We start from the raw sequence: 17,214 nt of genomic DNA, 5'->3' as shown, positions 1-17,214 counted from the left end.
CATCGAACCTTCAGGTCCACTGCACCACGGGGATTATCTAGAAGATTTTCATAGTAACTTCATTGCAGTGTTGATGTAAGCATGCTTGTGGCACTATTTAATAAACATAATCTATTTGGATTATTTAAATATTCAACACATTTTGAGCTCCCCTTCAAACAGTATAACCCCAAGTCCTGAGAACTATTAAGAGCCAAAGTGCTGTTCACCATGTACCAATAATGCTCTTTGAAATCTAGCTAAAAGGTGTTTAACAACATCTGCATCAGTTTTTCTTGGGGCTATGCCAATCAAATTGGTCTCATGAATAAATGCATGCAATTGGACAGCACATGGCATCATTAATTGCTTCTACAGTGCTCCAACTCCAAGTATGTCTGTACACCTTGTGCTTCTACTAGATACAATTCCCCTTCCTAAGATCCCTCTTACAGTTATAAGGGGAGGATGAAGATGTGGATAATGTCCAGATTTGTTAGGCATGTGGGAGTCTTTCAAGGGAAAACTGCAAAGGGTGCAGGAAAGGCATGTGCCAGTTAGGAGAAAGGATGGGAAAGGTAGGATTAGGGAACCGTGGATTACTAGAGGTATAGAAGACCTGGTTAGGAAGAAACGAGAGGCGTACGTCAGGTCTAAGCAGTTGGGAACGGAGAGAGCGTTGGAGGAATACAGAGACAGGAGGAGGGATCTCAAACGGGGAGTTAGGAGAGCAAAGAGGGGGCATGAGATGGCTTTGGCAGGTCGGGTTAAGGAGAATCCAAAGGCGTTTTACTCCTATCTTAAGAAGGAAAGGGTGGCTAGGGGTAAAAATCGGTCCTCTCAGGGACAGACGTGGGGAATTGTGCTTAGAGGCAGAGGGAACGGGGGAAGATCCTGAATGAATACTTTGCGTCAGTATTCACGAAGGAGAGGGGCTTGGTGTCTAGTATGGTCATTGAGGGAGCGGTAGACCAATTGAAAGATCTATCGATTTCGAGGGAAGAAGTGTTAGGGCTTTTAGATGGCATTAAAACCGATAAATCTCCGGGGCCTGATTGCATTTATCCTAGGCTACTTAGAGAGGCGAGGGATGAGATTGCTGGGCCTCTGACACGAATCTTTGTCTCTTCTTTGGACACAGGTGAGGTCCCAGAGGACTGGAGGATAGCGAACGTGGTACCGTTGTTTAAAAAGGGTAGGAGGGATAGCCCGGGTAACTATACGCCGGAGAGCTTAATGTCAGTGGTAGGTAAGTTGATGGAGAGGATTCTTAGGGATAGGATGTATGCGCACTTAGAGCGTTGCGATCTGATTAAGGATACGCAGCATGGCTTTGTCAAGGGGAAGTCTTGCCTTACGAATCTGGTAGAATTCTTTGAGGAGATGACAAAAACGGTCGACGAAGGACGAGCCGTTGATGTTGTCTATATGGATTTCAGTAAGGCGTTTGACAAAGTCCCTCATGGTAGGTTGGTACAGAAGATTAAAGCTCATGGGAAATGTGGTCAGGTATCTAGATGGGTAGAGAACTGGCTTGCAAAGAGGAGTCAGAGAGTAGTAGTGGATGGGTCTTTTTCTAGCTGGAGATCTGTCACTAGTGGGGTGCCGCAGGGCTCGGTACTGGGACCTCTTCTCTCTTTGTAGTGTTTATAAATGATTTGGAAGGGGGAGTAGGTGGTGTGGTCAGCAAATTTGCTGATGACACCAAGATGGCTGGATTGGCGGGCAGTGAGGAGCAGTGTCTGGCAATACAGCGGGCTATTGATAGGCTGGTTGATTGGGCAGATACGTGGCAAATGGAGTTTAATCCGGATAAATGTGAGGTGATGCATTTTGGCTGGAATAATGTAGGGGGGAGTTATATGGTAAAGGGTAAGCCCGTAAGGAGTATAGAATCGCAGCGAGACCTGGGGGTGCAAGTGCACAAGTCTTTGAAGGTGGCAGTGCAAGTGGACAGTGTGGTGAAGAAAGCCTATAGTATGTTAGCCTTCATAGGAAGGGGTATAGAATATAAGAGCTGGAGTCTAATGTTGCAGTTGTACAGAACGTTGCTTAGGCCGCATTTGGAGTACTGCGTCCAGTTCTGGTCGCCTTACTACCGGAAGGACGTGGAGACTCTGGAGAGAGTGCAGAGGAGGTTTACCAGGATATTGCCTGGTATGGAAGGACTGGGGTATGAGGAAAGATTGAAGAAATTGGGGCTCTTCTCCCTTGCAAGACGCTGACTGAGGGGGGATCTAATAGAGGTATATATGATTATGAAGGGTATAGATAGAGTAAACAGAGGTAAGCTATTTCCTATAATAGAGACACGTAGGACAAGGGGTCATGGACTTAAGGTGAGGGAGGGAGAGGTACAAAGGGTAGTGGGGGTATGAAATGCTCTGCCAAGTAAGGTGGTGGAGGCAAACACACTAGAGTCATTTAAGAGTAACTTAGACAGGCACACGACTGGGTTGGAGATGGGTGGATATAGGAGATTGTTTTAAAGAAGGGTCATTAGCATTGGGGGGCGTCCCTGGTAATGTAAATGTGTATGGTATGATAATAATGTTTTTCTCTTTTCATTCACAGGTTTTAAGTCGGTCCACCTCGTGTCCAACGAGGGGCATACACGCGATGGGTCGTACTGGGGCTGCTCTTGGTTGTTCGAGATTGGCCTAGTGCTTCATGTCGTTAGTGTGTGCCTAAACTGGACAAGATACTGGGCAAGACGACAGCTCAGTGACTATCGCTGATTGCTGTGTAGACACATGGGTTTGGGCTGGTGTCTGTGGGAGTTTGCACATTCTCCCTGTGCTTGTGTGGGTTTTCTCCAGGTGCTCCGGTTTCCTCCCACACCCCAAAGATGTGCTGTTAGGCTGATTGGCAGGAATAAATTGTCCCTAAATCAGCTTCCCTCAAAATGTAACCAAATCAAACAAGCCTCATTGTCTCCTAACAGCATCTCCCTCTACAAGGACAATATGGACCACAGTGATGTGCACAAACTAAATCCAGCAAGCTTGTATAAACCAATCCAAATTTGGAGCATACCTATTGCAAACAATTTACTGCCTAGATTAAGAGATTAATTTGGGCAGCACAGTGGTTAACACTGCTGTATCGCAGGGACACAGGTTCAATACTGGCCTCATGTCACTGTCTGTGTTGAGTTTGCACTCTCTTCCCGGTGCTGCGGTTTCCTCCATCAATTCTTCACTCTCAAAATAAGCAATTGCACCGCGTAACATGACAGTCATTCAAAACTGTCCCACAGCTGGCAGCCAACGGCAAATTAGTGCAAAATGTTGAAAAATTATAAAATGGTAAATAGTCTACTGGACAAGACAACAGGAATAAACTTGTTACCTGCCTGAAGCTATGTATAGCTCAGCATAGGTGGGGGAAGAGACCTTTCACTTAAGAAGAAGGATTCTACTTGCACGTTGTGGACTTAATCAATTTTCTCTCCTGGGCTTCGATTTTTGAAAATATAAGCAATGTTTTCCATTATGGAGAACACAAACACAAGTGGAAAAAAGACTGCTGCATGTAATTATCATCCGCATGCTGACTCATTTCTATGCTGTTACCTGAAAGAGCTGATTCAATTTGGCCACTGAGCATAGTTTCCAATTATTTTTAAGTGCGTATCAGTTTGCAAATTTCAGATCTAGCTCACAAACAGAAGCTGAAGGAGAAATGTTGGAATTATTGCTGAGACTACAGCAACGGACATCAGCAGCATAACTGCAGAATAAGAAAGCTTCCTGAATTCAGGAAGATGATTCCAATGTACAATATACATGATCATTAAGTCCCAATAAACATAATTTACTGAGAATAAATCAAAAATCCAACTTCCGAGCAAAAATTACCTCAAGTTAAATCAATGCAATGAAGATTTTCCATCTAATGTTACAATCTTCAAATATTTCTCCTCGTTACTGATGTCACATCTATGTTCCAAGAAGTGAAATTTAATATCCCAAATTACTTGATTGCAATCAAACTTGTCCTTGCTTTTATTGTATATATTAACTCCTCCATGGTGGCTGTTTATTCTTGCATTCCCCCATTCTGTAATTCAAGTTTCAATGCAATAGCTATTTTATGTTCATTATAGCTAAACATAATGTGGAATTTTTTTAAGGAAAGATCCCTGGTCATTAATTCCAATTTTATAACAGACTGTGTTCACTGATATTAAATGAGCCTCCAACGCCACAGATCCCTGGTACATTTAAGGTCTTGCAATTCTGCTTTGCTTTCTCCAGATGTCAATATACTCACTCCTTCCATCCCAGATCCTAGACCCTACCAGAACCACCCACTGTTGTTAAAATACATGAGTATTAGTATGGCCCTTTAATGGGCCACATGATCAGCAGGGACCCTATGGGTCATTCCAGTGGAAGCTGAATTGATCAGTAAGAGGGCGCGAAGCAAGAGACTCTCAGTTGGAGCCAGGAGAGTCAAGAAGAGCAGTTATTGCAATCTGGTCTTACCTTGTTGTACACTATTCTATTCATTCTGCTGGCAATAAAGCCTTTATCATTAAAGCTACATTGAGTCGCCCTTTCTTTTAAAACTGCATTTCATTTCCAAAACAACTAAAATTGATTTTCCCCTCCAGGTACCTGAATAATAGGCTTGACATGCTCTGCAAAAACTGATTTGGTTCAGCATTCCACACAAACTTGTAATTTATACTTTACCCAAAACCAATCTCTATATGAAGGGGCCGCCACTGCCTAATGCAAATCTAAAAATCAGGAGAACGTACAAGTCATGCTGAAAAGCAGTAAACTAATTATATTTTCTACATGCTATTTCCTAAAGAATGCAAGCTACCAGTGGTTTTAAAGCTTTGCTATAAATGCAAATTAAATTAGGAGTAAAATGCATCACAGAATATACATACATACCTTTGGAACGTGCTTTTGCAGATTTCTTAAAATACTTTTTAGACTTTTTATGTTTACGTCCTTAGTAACGCAAGCAGGCAAAACATACAGAAAGAGGACAAAGAGCTGTTAGTAAGAGCTAGAGACATGCAGTAGAAAATTAGCAGCTTGTGTTGGTTAGTAGTATTTTGTGTTAAGAACAAGTAAAACGTGAAGAAAACAACAGATCACACATTTGTTATTTGATATGCCCAACAAGAGTAGCACAAACCCTTCATTAAAATAAAGCAACAAGTTTGAAACACTTCTGTTGACATCCAGTTAAATTGGATTCTCCATGCAATGAATTGAAAAATAATAGTGCCAATTTTCACAACAGCTTTTGTCAAACACAGCACTGAGGCAGAAATAGAAACAGGACATTGGACAAAACAAACGCAGACTAAACAAGTTCGATTGCACAATCTGAAAGCTATCTTGCGTATGAATTCTCAGTCTTCCTTTGATTTTGAGCTTGGCAGCACAGTGGCACAATGGTTAGAACTGCTGCCTCACAGCACCAGGGACCCAGGTTCAATTCAGGTCTCGGGTCACTGCCTGTGTGGAGTTGGCACATCCTTGCCGGGTGTGTGTGGATTGGGTGCTCCCATTTCCTCAGTCCAAAAGATACGCGGGTTAGATCGATTGGCCATGTTAAATTGACCCTAGTGTCAAGGGATTAGCAGGGTAAGTATTTGGAGTTACAGGGATACAGCCTGAGTGGGATTGTGGTCAGTGCAGACTTGATGGGTTGAATGGCCTCCTTCTGCACTGTCAGGATTCTATGATTTAATAAATAGCATTAGGCTCATGAAATACTACACTCAAAAAATGTCAGTTGAATTACTTTTGATAATTGGCTTCGTTAACAGACTTATTAATGAAGTTACAGCCCACGTAATATGAAAAGCTTGGATACAAAATGGGCGGAGTGACCGGAAGCAGAATAGTGAGCAAACGGTTGATTTTCAGACGGGAGGAAAGTTAATAACGATGTTTCCCAAGGATTGGTATCAGGACTCCTTCTGATAAATATTAATGACCTAGACCCTGTGCATACAGAGCACAATTTCAAAGCTGGCAGGTGACACATTACTTGGAAATATTCTAAACAGTGAAGATAATGATAAGCTTCAACAGGAACTGTCCAAGCAGCAGATGCAAAGAGTTGTGAAGTGATTCAATGCAGTGAGAGTAAGGCGAAACAAGATAAAGGGTACAATTCTAAAAGGCGGTGGCAGCAGCAGAGAGCTGCAGAAGCACAAATCATTCAAGGTGACAGGTTCAGAGCTGCGTCTGCACAGGTTTCCTTTGTGTGCTCTGGTTGCTTCCCACAATCCAGAAATGTGTAGGTTAAATAGATACGCTATGAGAAATTGCCCCTAGTGTCCCAAGATATGTAGATTGGGGGGGGTTAATGTACTAAATAGATGGTGTTACGGGATAGGGCTTGGGTGGAATGCTCTATCATAGAACATTACAGCGCAGTATAGGCCCTTCGGCCTTCTATGTTGCGCCAACCAATCTAATGACCCTCTAACCTAAACTATTCCAATGTTATCCATGTGCCTATCCACTAACCATTTGGACGCCCTTAAAGTTGGCGAGTCCACAACTGCTGCAGGCAGGGCATTCCACGCCCTTACTACCCTCTGAGTAAAGAGTATCAGAGAGTCAGTGCAGAATCGATGGGCCAAATGACCTCCTTGTGCACAGCAGGGAGTCTCTGATTAAAGCTTAAGGAATTCCAGGTATTGATTAGAAAAGTAAGTCATGATGAACCTCTATAAAATACTAGTCCAGCCTCATCTGAAGTATTGTATCTTGTTCTGGGCACCACACTTTAGGAAGAATGTGAATTCATTGCAGAAGGTGCAGAAAACATTCCTATCACCCCATCTCACTCAGGCCTTCATTTCTGTGCCCTCAGTGCCACGGACCATTGGCAGGTTTGTAAGTCAAAGTCCTGCCTTCTGAACAGCAGTCAACCTTTCTGTAAGTGAATTTCCACATACTTTCTAGGGGCAGGTGAGAAAACGAAATTCAAAAAACTCCAAATTTCTGAATGTATCTGTGATCGGAGAGGCTTTAGGGGCGTAAGAGGTTACAGACATGTGGTGAAACAAGGGTTTGAACATGGAGAGGAGAATTTTAAATTTGAGATACTGTTGAACTGGAAGTCAGTGCAGGTCAGTGTGCAGATAGGCGTATTGATTACAACAACAATTACAGCAACAACAACAGCAATATTGGCTGTAACAGTATTATGACAATGAGAGTTAAGCATGCTGGGAAATTTGTTTAATTGTAATTTGACCAAATGCTGGTTAGAAGGCTGCAGTGCGTTATGACCTGGTCTGTGAACTGTGACCTGACACTTCCTACATTGACCAAATAAGGATAGTTCTTAGGACTATGCTAGGCACATTGGAGCCATTGTTACCATATATGATGAGGCTATGTAATTTACACGCAGCTTGGAATAAACATTCGCGAGTTGTTAATGAGTAACATCGAACAGTGCGATCGGGATCTGATTAGATCCCTGGCACTCAGCCAATGAAAGTTCTGTAAGGATGTTACACGTTTAGGATAAAGAGATGTCATCAGTGATATCTCAAGAGGCAGCATCACAAGTATGCCCTAAAGGAAAATATTCAGAACAAGCAAAGGACCCATGATGAAGTACCTACATCCGGAATATCGCTCAAGATTCTGGGTAGTATTCATTTTAAGTGAAAGAGTTAATGTTAAGAGTTGAAGTGCAAGAGTTGAAGTGTTGAAACTATTGTAAATTTGAGTTTGGTACCAGAGCGTTGAATAAATGAAAGTTTAAGTGAATTTGAGTCGACTCCTGCCCTTTGGTTTGTCATACTGAACCGAGAACCCGGAAAAAGAGATTCAAGTTTAAAAAACGGATGACATATCAACTGTGTAATCCTGATTTTGAGCATTATTGCAATGTCTCCTGGCCAGCTTTCTATTCTCTGTGCAACCTTTAGCTCATCCAAAGTTCTGCCACCCATATGCTGACTTGCTGCAAGACACATTCACCCATCTGTGCACTGCTCTGCACTGCCTTCCAAATCCCACCCACCTGACGAAGGAACAGCCAGTTCCAAAAGCTAGTGGTGTTTGTTACAAATAAGCCTTTTGGACTTTAACCTGGGTGTTGTGAGACTTCTTACTACATTCCAGTTCAACAGCATCTCAAATTTAAAATTCTCTCCTAATGTTCAAACCCCTAGTTCTCCCTAGTCTGTACTCCCTTCATCGCTAAGGCCCCAAAGAATACTGCATTCTTCCAGTTCTGTCCTCTTGTGCATGCCTGATTTTCTTCATCGCTCCTGTGTCTGTCTCGACAAAGTTCTGGAATTACCTCCTGAAACCTCTCCCCTCTAAGATTCTCCTTCAAACCAATGTCACTTATAATAGCTCTTTATATTGTGCTGTTAAATTTACACTACTGTTGAACCTCCTTTATATTTTTTACTGTGTTAAAGACAATATGTAAACAAAAGTTGTTGCAGTATAGTGAATGAAGATGTCCCAAGAGAATATGCATCTACATGGAACAATTCCCATTCAACAACTTGGAGACTCATTCTTATTAAGAGAAAAGAACAAGACACAAGGAATAGGAGAGGGCCATACTACCCCTTAATCCTGCTCTACCATTCACCAAGAAGCCACTCTATTCACATTTCTCACAATCATCTGCTGGATCCCCCTGAAGCCCACAAATCTCTCTCCACCTTCATTACATGCAATGTCAAAACATTAAGAACACCCTGGAAAAGAGCATCCCAGAGATTTACAACTTACCCTGAGACTGTGCCAGAGTTCTCAGCTCTCCAAGCTTCCAACATCAACCCTGTCAAGCACTCAGAATCTTAAATATCTCAATGAGATCAACTGCCATTCACCTGCAATTCAGCATGCATCAGCCCATCTTATTCCATCTCTCATCGGAGAATCCTCTCACCCAGGAATCAGTCCTATGAATCTTCTCTACACCTCACCTAAGAAAAGTATATCCTTTCTTCGATATGGAGACCAAAAACACTACATTGTGCTTTCGGTGTGGTCTCAACAAATCCCCATACAGTTGTTGCAAGACTTCTGCTTTTGTATTCCAAACCCTTGTAATAAAAGAACCAAAATCTAATTTACCTTTCTAATTGCTTTCTGGATCAGCATGATACCAAATCCTGACGAATACTGACATTTAAGGGCTTCTCACCATTCATAAACCATTTTATATTCTTCCATATGAAATGAACAGCTTCACATTTTCGCACATTATATCCAACTTCTACCTGATCGCCCACTCACTTGATGCATCCATATCCCTTTGCAGATATTACATCCTTGTCAAAGCTTACTTTTGCACCTACCTTTACATTGTCAACAAACTTGGATACATTGCACTCATTCCATTCATACAAGTCATTATTCTAGATTGTAATTAGCTCAGGCTCGAATATTGATCTTTGCAGTCCTCCACTATTAAAAATCCTTGCTTTGTTTTCTGTTGTTTACCATTCCCCACTCCACCTCAACATATTATCCCAAGCCCTGTAAGCCCTTATTCTGTACAACTACCTTTCACGTGGCATCTTATCAAATGCTTTTTGAAAATCCAAATAAACTAATACCACTCCAGTCATCCACTCTGTTAGGTACCTCTTCCAAACAAAACTGTACTACAAGGTCCATTTTGACATATTTGGTTTAAATATTCCATTACCACTCACTGAATAATGGATTCCAGCATTTTCCAAACAACCGCCAAGCCAATTATTCCATAGCTTCTTGCTTCCAGTCTCCTTTTCTTACAATTGCTACTTTTTCAATCTAGTGGTAGCAATCAAGACACTTGGGAATGCTGGAAGATCATAACCAACAAACCAACTATTTCTGCAGGCTCTTCTAACATCTTGAAGTTTAGAGACTGTAAACTCATTTAAAAAGTATTTGGATTTGCACTTCAAGTGCTATAAAAGCTACAGGGCTATGGGCCAGGTGCAGGAAGATGGGATTAGAAAGGGCACCTTGGTGTCCTCGGGCTGCATGGACAACATGGGCCAAATGGCCTTCTGTGGTGTAACTTTTCCATGGTTCTATGGTACGGAATCACATCTAGGGGATTTGCCAGCTTTTAACGTTAGGAATTCCTTGAGTAGTTGTGGCATTTTTTCTGTATTAGTAGCTGGCACTCCAATATGAATGCATTAATCTGGTCATTAAGCTGCAATATCCCCTGTCCAATACCTCTGCATCCACCAATGGTGACGCTGCCATCAGGTCAAATTTCTCTCTCACACCTCCAACACTGACCAGATTACAGTGAAGCTGGAGTGAAAACAAGTAAAAATATTGGAAACATAATTTTGAACTGAGAGAAGATTAAAACCAGAAACCTAGAGGAGGATTTTTCTGGCTGCACTCATCCCAAGACCAATGGACCTTAGCATGGTCCTGTCCTGCCTGCTACAGTTCCCATGGCAGGCAGCTCGGGTAAATTTCGCCCATAGTTTGTCACTGGGGAAAGCCACTCCAGTTTTTTAATAGTTGTTGAGCGTAATGGAGAAATTGAAATGCCACCAAGATGGCAGGCTGAGCCTTGAACTAATCCTAGTAAATGTATAATTCTCATAATGCCCCTTTCTGTAAACGACACCGATTTCAGAATATCACGATGTGAAGTCAATTTTTGAATTCTGGCAGTAGTAGTCAGAGTACGTGTTCTTATTGATAGTTTGGATCGGAGAGACACCTACCAATCAATTCTCATACACAATGGTTCCATCCTAACTCTGTCACCAATTTGTGTCACTCCTGACTGTGTTTTTCGTGTTCTTTATGGGATAAGGGCATCATTGGCAAGACTGGCATTTGTTGCCCATTCCTATTTGCCCCTGAACTGTGGTTCAGAATGAAAAATCAACAAAACTGGGGCCCAGAGTCACATATAGGCCAGACTGAGTGTGATAAGATCCCCTTCCCTGAAGGATATGAGTGAACCAGATGGGTTTTTAAACTGCCAATCAAAGGTAGTTTCATAGGCATTCATTACCGAGTCTAGTTTTATATTCCAGATTTCATAGAAATAATAGAAACCCTACGGTGCTGAAAGAGGCCATTCAGCCCATCAAGTCTGCACCAGCCACAATCCCACCTAGGCCCTACCCCCATGTCCCTACATATTTACCCACTAATCTCTCAAACCTGCACATCTAGGACACTTAAGGGGCAATTTTAGCACGGCCAATTAACCTAACCTGCACATCTTTGGACTGTGGAAAGAAACAGGAGCACCCGGAGGAAACCCACGCAGACACGAGGAGAATGTGCAAACTCCACACAGACAGTGACCCGAGCCGGGAATCGAACCCAGGTCCCTGAAGCTGTGAAGCAGCAGTGCTAACCACTGTGCTACCGTGCCGCCCATTATACTAGATTTGATCATTTAGTATAAATTCCACCAGCTTCCATGGTGGGATTTGAACTCACGTCCACTGAGTATTAGCCTGGGAATTAGCCTCTGAATTACAAGTCAAGTGACATTTTCACGACACTACCATCTCCCAACAGTTGTGATCAAACAAATTTTGCATTCTAGGGGCCCCCTTCATCCATTCCCACTCTTTTTGTTCCAACCGTTGGAGTTCTGGAAATCATACAAAACGCTAGACAATGAAAATATTCCAGATGTCTATTATTCAAAATTGACTAGCAGATTTTGATGTCAAACACTAGTATTGACCTGCCTGGATGAAGGGCTGTTCATCCAGAAACAACCAAGGTCCCAATCAACCAAGACTTCACAGAAAAATACTATATCTTGATCTGATTAATGTCATTTGACTTGAAAAACAGAAGTCTCTAAAGGAAATATAACTTTATGAAGTTGGTCAGCATCTGCTTTTGCAAAGGGAGATAGAAATCACCAACAAGCAGGTGCCTCCGATCCTTTCGGAATAATGTCAAATGTACAACGATCCAGGAGAAAATTATAAATGAATACCAAAATGGGTGTTTTTTTTTCTGGACAAACCTTTGGTGTTCCTTATTAGTCAGGCAACCTGAGTCAACAGGATAAAAAGAATTAAAACAACAATATGTAGCCTTATAATTGTTAAAATGACAAGCGAGAAATATTAGTATTTATCCTGAATATAGAGTAGCAAATGTTATTCAAAGTTAAATTAGGAACTGGTTGCAGAATACTGACTTTCTGCTGACATTAAGTAGAATTGCAATACGCAGTTAACAATAATTTTGCTCACTTTGAGTTCACTTTTTCAACCAAGGATGAATGCCACCTGGCACAAACAACTGCAAGAAACTTGGGTAATGTGCAAAAAAAAGACTGGAAGATAAAAGAATATTTTTTGAAAATCAGAGTTCAAGAAGCGTAACTTAATAATAAATTGTTATTTTGTACTTAAGTGGCTGTGAAGCACTTTGGGACGCCTTCAAGACATGAATGATGCTACAAAAATGCAAGTTATTTCTCTCTTTCCTCCCTTGAGTCATGAAGAGTTTTGTTTTTGTTTAAGAGAAGCACACTGTCAAACAACAACACACATTTAGATAGTGCTTTTGGCACTGGACATCCCAAAGTAACATGGAGTCCAAATAATATCAAGCAGAAAAGCTATGAGACCTAGAGGACAGAGGGCTAGAGGTCCAATTCATTAATTCACCTTCATGGGATGTCAAATGGAATGTGTCTTTTTTCTACACAATAATTGCCTGAAACAAGTTCAACCATCCAAGCTTATTCTTTACCAATCTCTTGAATATTCTGGACCTTTTCTCCTTGGCTTTATTCTTCCCTTGACAAACATTTTACTCAGGATAAGCCAAAGGCACACTTCTATAAATTATCCCAGAACTGGTTTTCAGTTGCTTGCTGGGCGTCCATGCATTTATTCTTAACACTTAACCCAGACGTAATGAAACTTTCCACCATTTCACTGGTTCTAATGATTTTTCCCTCAGCCTGCTGCATCAAACCCTATTCCGTTTATTCTCTGTGAGGTCACTGGTAGCGGTTTGGTTTGAATTTTAAATATAAATTAAGAGTTTAGTTTGGAACAAAAAAAAATGCACAGTATTGTTTTAAACACCAGTTATTATCACAAAATAAACTGGGGCAAAACTGTTGTGACATAATTTTGCTTTCAAGCACCTACCAGGTTTGACGTCCTTATAAACATAGTTTTCCAAAGAAAACAAGAATTCTCCTGAAGAGGCACCTTCATCCCAGCACGCAGCAATAATAATAAACATTACATATGAAGACAATATTCATAATTCAGTAACGTACAAACATTTTAACCAACTCTTCAAATGACTAGGAAGACATCGTTAAACTTTTAAATATAATTAAATGTAACAACTGTTAATCCTTCACATGTTGAATTATGAGAAAAACATGGTGGTCAGGAAGGTGAATGGGATGCTGGCCTTCATAGCGAGGGGGATTGAATATAAAAGTAGGGAGGTCTTGCTGCGGCTGTATAGGGCATTGGTGAGGCCGCAGCTGGAGTACTGTGTGCAGTTTTGGGCGCCGCACTTACGCAAGGATATTTTGGCCTTGGAGGGAGTGCAGAGGAGGTTTACTAGGCTGATGCCGGAGTTGAGGGGGTTGAGCTATGAGGAGAGGCTGAATAAATTAGGCTTGTACTCGTTAGAGTTTAGAAGAATGAGGGGAAATCTCATTGAGACGTATAAGATGATGAATGGGATGGATAGGATGGAGGTGGAGAGACTCTTCCCGCTCAGAAAGGATAGTAGGACTAGGGGGCACAGCCTCAAGATAAAGGGGGGGGGCGGTTTAGAACAGAGTTGAGGAGGAACTTCTTCACTCAAAGGGTGGTGAATCTCTAGCATTCTCTGCCCGTTGAAGTGGTGGAGGCTGCCTCGCTAAATATTTTTAAGACGCGGGTTGATGGGTTTTTGATAAGAGAGGGGATTAAGGGTTATGGGGAGAGGGCGGGAATGTGGAACTGAGCCACGACAGATCAGCCACGATCTTATTGAATGGCGGGGCAGGCTCAAAGGGCTAGATGGCCTACTCCTGCTCCTATTTCTTATGTTCTTATGGATCATCTACGCTGTTAAATGCAGTGCCATCAAGTTGCCTCCACCAGAGAGGCCACAAAGGTCTTTTGTTGATTGATAGGGAGTTAAATATATTTCACTCAAAAAGGGGTCAGATTGATGCTTCTGGCTCCCATATTTAACCAGCCACCTGATTAATATTGGAGGGGCAGCCTTCACCATGAATACAGCATGGTGGCACAGTGGTTAGCACGGCTGCCTCACAGCGCCAGGGACCCGGGTTCGAGTCCAGGCTTGGGTCACTGCCTGTGCGGAGTCTGCATGGTCCCCCCATGTCTGCGTGGGTTTCCATCAGGTGCTCCAGTTTCCTCCCACAGTGCGAAAGACAGGCTATTTAGGTGATTTGACCATGCTAAATTCTCCCTCAGTGTACCCGAACAGGAGCTGGAGTGTGGCAGCTAGGGGATTTTCACAGTAACTTCATTACAGTGTTAATATCAGCTGACCTGTGACACTAATAAATATATTTTAAACTTTAAAGATATTAGAAATAAAGAGCAATAAGGGCCAAGAGCCCTTAGAAAAGGCAAGGAGAAACCAGAGTTAGCACTGAACATGAATTAAGTTTTGATTAGCATGTGGGGCTAATATATAGGTGGCTAATTCTATGTCTATGATAAAGAAAAACTTGGAAACAACTTAATAATTCATAAACTGAGAGCCAACTTCCTGAAAAACTAATCTGAAGACATAATAAGTTATGCTGAATTAAGTTAATCTATTGAATAAACAAAGTTGAGCAATTCCAAGTTGTTCGATGTTACTTCATCATGCAAGTATAAAAATGCAGCCAAACCACAAACGAAGGAGTGTTCACCTTCCAATATTCTCAGCCATATGCAGGTCAGTGACATTTATATGGATTTACTAACTGAACAGGAGTCAAGTCATTTAAATTAAAATTATCCAAAAACAACAAGAAAAGGGAATTAAATTCCTATGTAGATACATTGCTTAATTATCCAATGATTTTAATTCAAACACTTTGAAGTTTCGGGGCCAGACCGGTACGCAAAATAAACGTTAACACTTGCGCGCAGAACCAGTATAATCAAGCCAAATTTGCCTATTTGGAGGAATGGAAATATATGCAATACCCATGTTGAAGGAATTATCAAGCAATTGTTTCATAAGTAATTGTCACAACACTGCTGTGTGTCACGACTGTGAAAACCAGGGAGTTCAGAATCATTCATTTCACTTCCATCCAAAGTTAAAGCATTTGAACATCAAAGCTGGCGTTGAGGGAAATTGGGCAGTTCACTCTGCAAAGTAAGAGCATGCACAGATGAACTGATCCTCCCCTTTATAAAAATTATTAGAAATACACTCACAATCTTCCCAAACTGAAGAATGTAAAAGGAACTGTGGCTGCAAGATCTATACTTCACCAGCAGCACAGTAAGCTCCCTGAATTTGTCCCATTCCTGCAGCAGCAGAATAAATCCATCTGTCTCGACGTAAAGGCAAAAATAAACATGGTGAAACTTCTTTCCCAGCAGTGACCGAAGCTTCTAAATACTGATTTTCTGTAGTCAGACATTGCCTAGCCACATTGAAAACAAACGGTGGTCCAAAACCTCTATTTTGCAGGTATGCTATACTCTTCAAGATAATGAGGGTATGAGGTCCCAACATAGTACAAGGATGTAACAAGATAATAATCCCTGGGGAAGGAGGAGGAAGAGAGAAGGAAACCATTTTGCAAGGTAGGATTTCCATCACACCTTCCTTTCCTCTCATCGACAATAATTTCCATTTGTCAGTCTTAAATTTCATTTCTTTTATTCATGCGTGGGACATGGGCATCACTGGCTGGCCAGTATTTATTGCCCATCACTAGTTGCCCTTGAGAAGGTGGTGGTGAGCTGCCTTCTTGAATCACTGCAGTCCATGTGTTGGGTCTTGGCTCACAATGCCATTAGGGAGGGAATTCCAGGATTTTCACCCAGCGACTGCAAAGGAACAGTGGTATATTTCCAAGTCAAGATGGTGAGTGGCTTGGAGAGGAACTTGCAGGTGGTGGTGTTCCCATTTATCTGGTGTCCTTATCTTTCTAGATGGAAGTGGTTGTGGGTTTAGAAGGTGCTGTTTAAGGGTCTTTGGGGAACTGCTGCACTGCACCTTGTAGATAGGACACACTGCTGCTACTGAGCATCAGTGGTGGAAAGACTGAATGTTTGTAAATGTGGTGTCAATCAAGTGGGCTGCTGTGTCCCCTGGATGGTGTCAAGCTTCGAGTGCTGCGGGCGTTGCACCCATCCAAGCAAATAGGGCATATTCCATCACATTCCTGACTTGTGTCTTGTGGATAGTGGTCAGGCTTTGGGGAGTCAGGAGGTGAGTTACTCACTGTAGTATTCTCACCTGCTCTTATAGTTACTGTGTTATGTGGTGAGCACAGCAAGTAGTCTCGCAACACTAGGTTAAAGTCCAACAGGTTTATCTAGTAGCAAAAGCCACTCGCTTTCAGGTCGCTTCTCCTTTATCAGAAAAGTGGAAGTTCACAGAACTCATACTTACCTAATAAAGGAGCAGCGCTCCAGAAGCTAGTGGCTTGTGCTACCAAGTAAACCTGTTGGACTTTAACCTGGTGTTATGAGTCTTCTTCCCTTGTTTACCCCAGTCCAATGCCAGCATCTCCACATTATGTAACAAGTCCAGTTGAGTTTCTGGTCAATAGAACATAGAATATTACAGCACAGTACATGCCTTTTGGCCCTCAATGTTGCACCGACCTGTGAAACGAATCTAAAGCTCATCTAACCTACATTGATAACCTCAAGGATGTTGACAGTGATGGTTACTCCATTGAATGTCAAGGGGCAGTGGTTAGAGTGTCTCTTATTGGTGATAGTCATTACCTGGCATTTGTGTGGTATGAATGTTATTTGCCACTTGTCAGCCCCAGGAGGATATTGTCCAGATCTTGTTAAATTTGAACATGGACTACTTCAGTATTTCAGGAGGCACGAATGGTGCTGAACGTTGTACAATCATCAGCAAATATCCCCACTTCTGGTCTTGTAACGGAGGGAAAGTCTTTGATGAAGTTTGTTGGGCCGAGGACACTACCTTAAAAGGACTCCTGCAGGGATGCCCTGGAGCTGAGATGACTGACCCTCCACAACTTTCTTCTCATGTACCAGGTGTGACTCCAACCAACAGAGAG

General features: G+C 42.0%; 1 protein-coding gene across 4 annotated transcripts in view; it reads right to left on the bottom strand.

Moving 5' to 3' along the window:
• The window catches only part of vps13c (vacuolar protein sorting 13 homolog C), a 298,634-nt gene that overhangs the window by 244,574 nt on the left and 36,846 nt on the right, over positions 1–17,214 (bottom strand). For 2 of the 4 annotated variants that reach the window (XM_080216043.1, XM_080216046.1), the window contains exons 6-7: positions 13,112–13,174; positions 4,890–4,949 (exon numbers count right to left, since the gene is read on the bottom strand). The exons of 1 other annotated variant lie outside the window; for it this stretch is intronic. In XM_080216043.1, the coding sequence (XP_080072169.1) occupies positions 4,890–4,949; positions 13,112–13,174 (123 nt within the window). The remainder of the gene's footprint in view (positions 1–4,889; positions 4,950–13,111; positions 13,175–17,214) is intronic. One more of the 4 variants, XM_080216044.1, reaches the window with a different exon arrangement.

This window comes from Carcharhinus amblyrhynchos, chromosome 32 (assembly GCF_965287045.1).
Source record: "Carcharhinus amblyrhynchos chromosome 32, sCarAmb.v2.hapA, whole genome shotgun sequence".
In the NCBI taxonomy this organism is placed as follows: Eukaryota; Metazoa; Chordata; class Chondrichthyes; order Carcharhiniformes; family Carcharhinidae; genus Carcharhinus; species Carcharhinus amblyrhynchos.
This window is presented reverse-complemented; position numbering and strand designations above follow the sequence as displayed.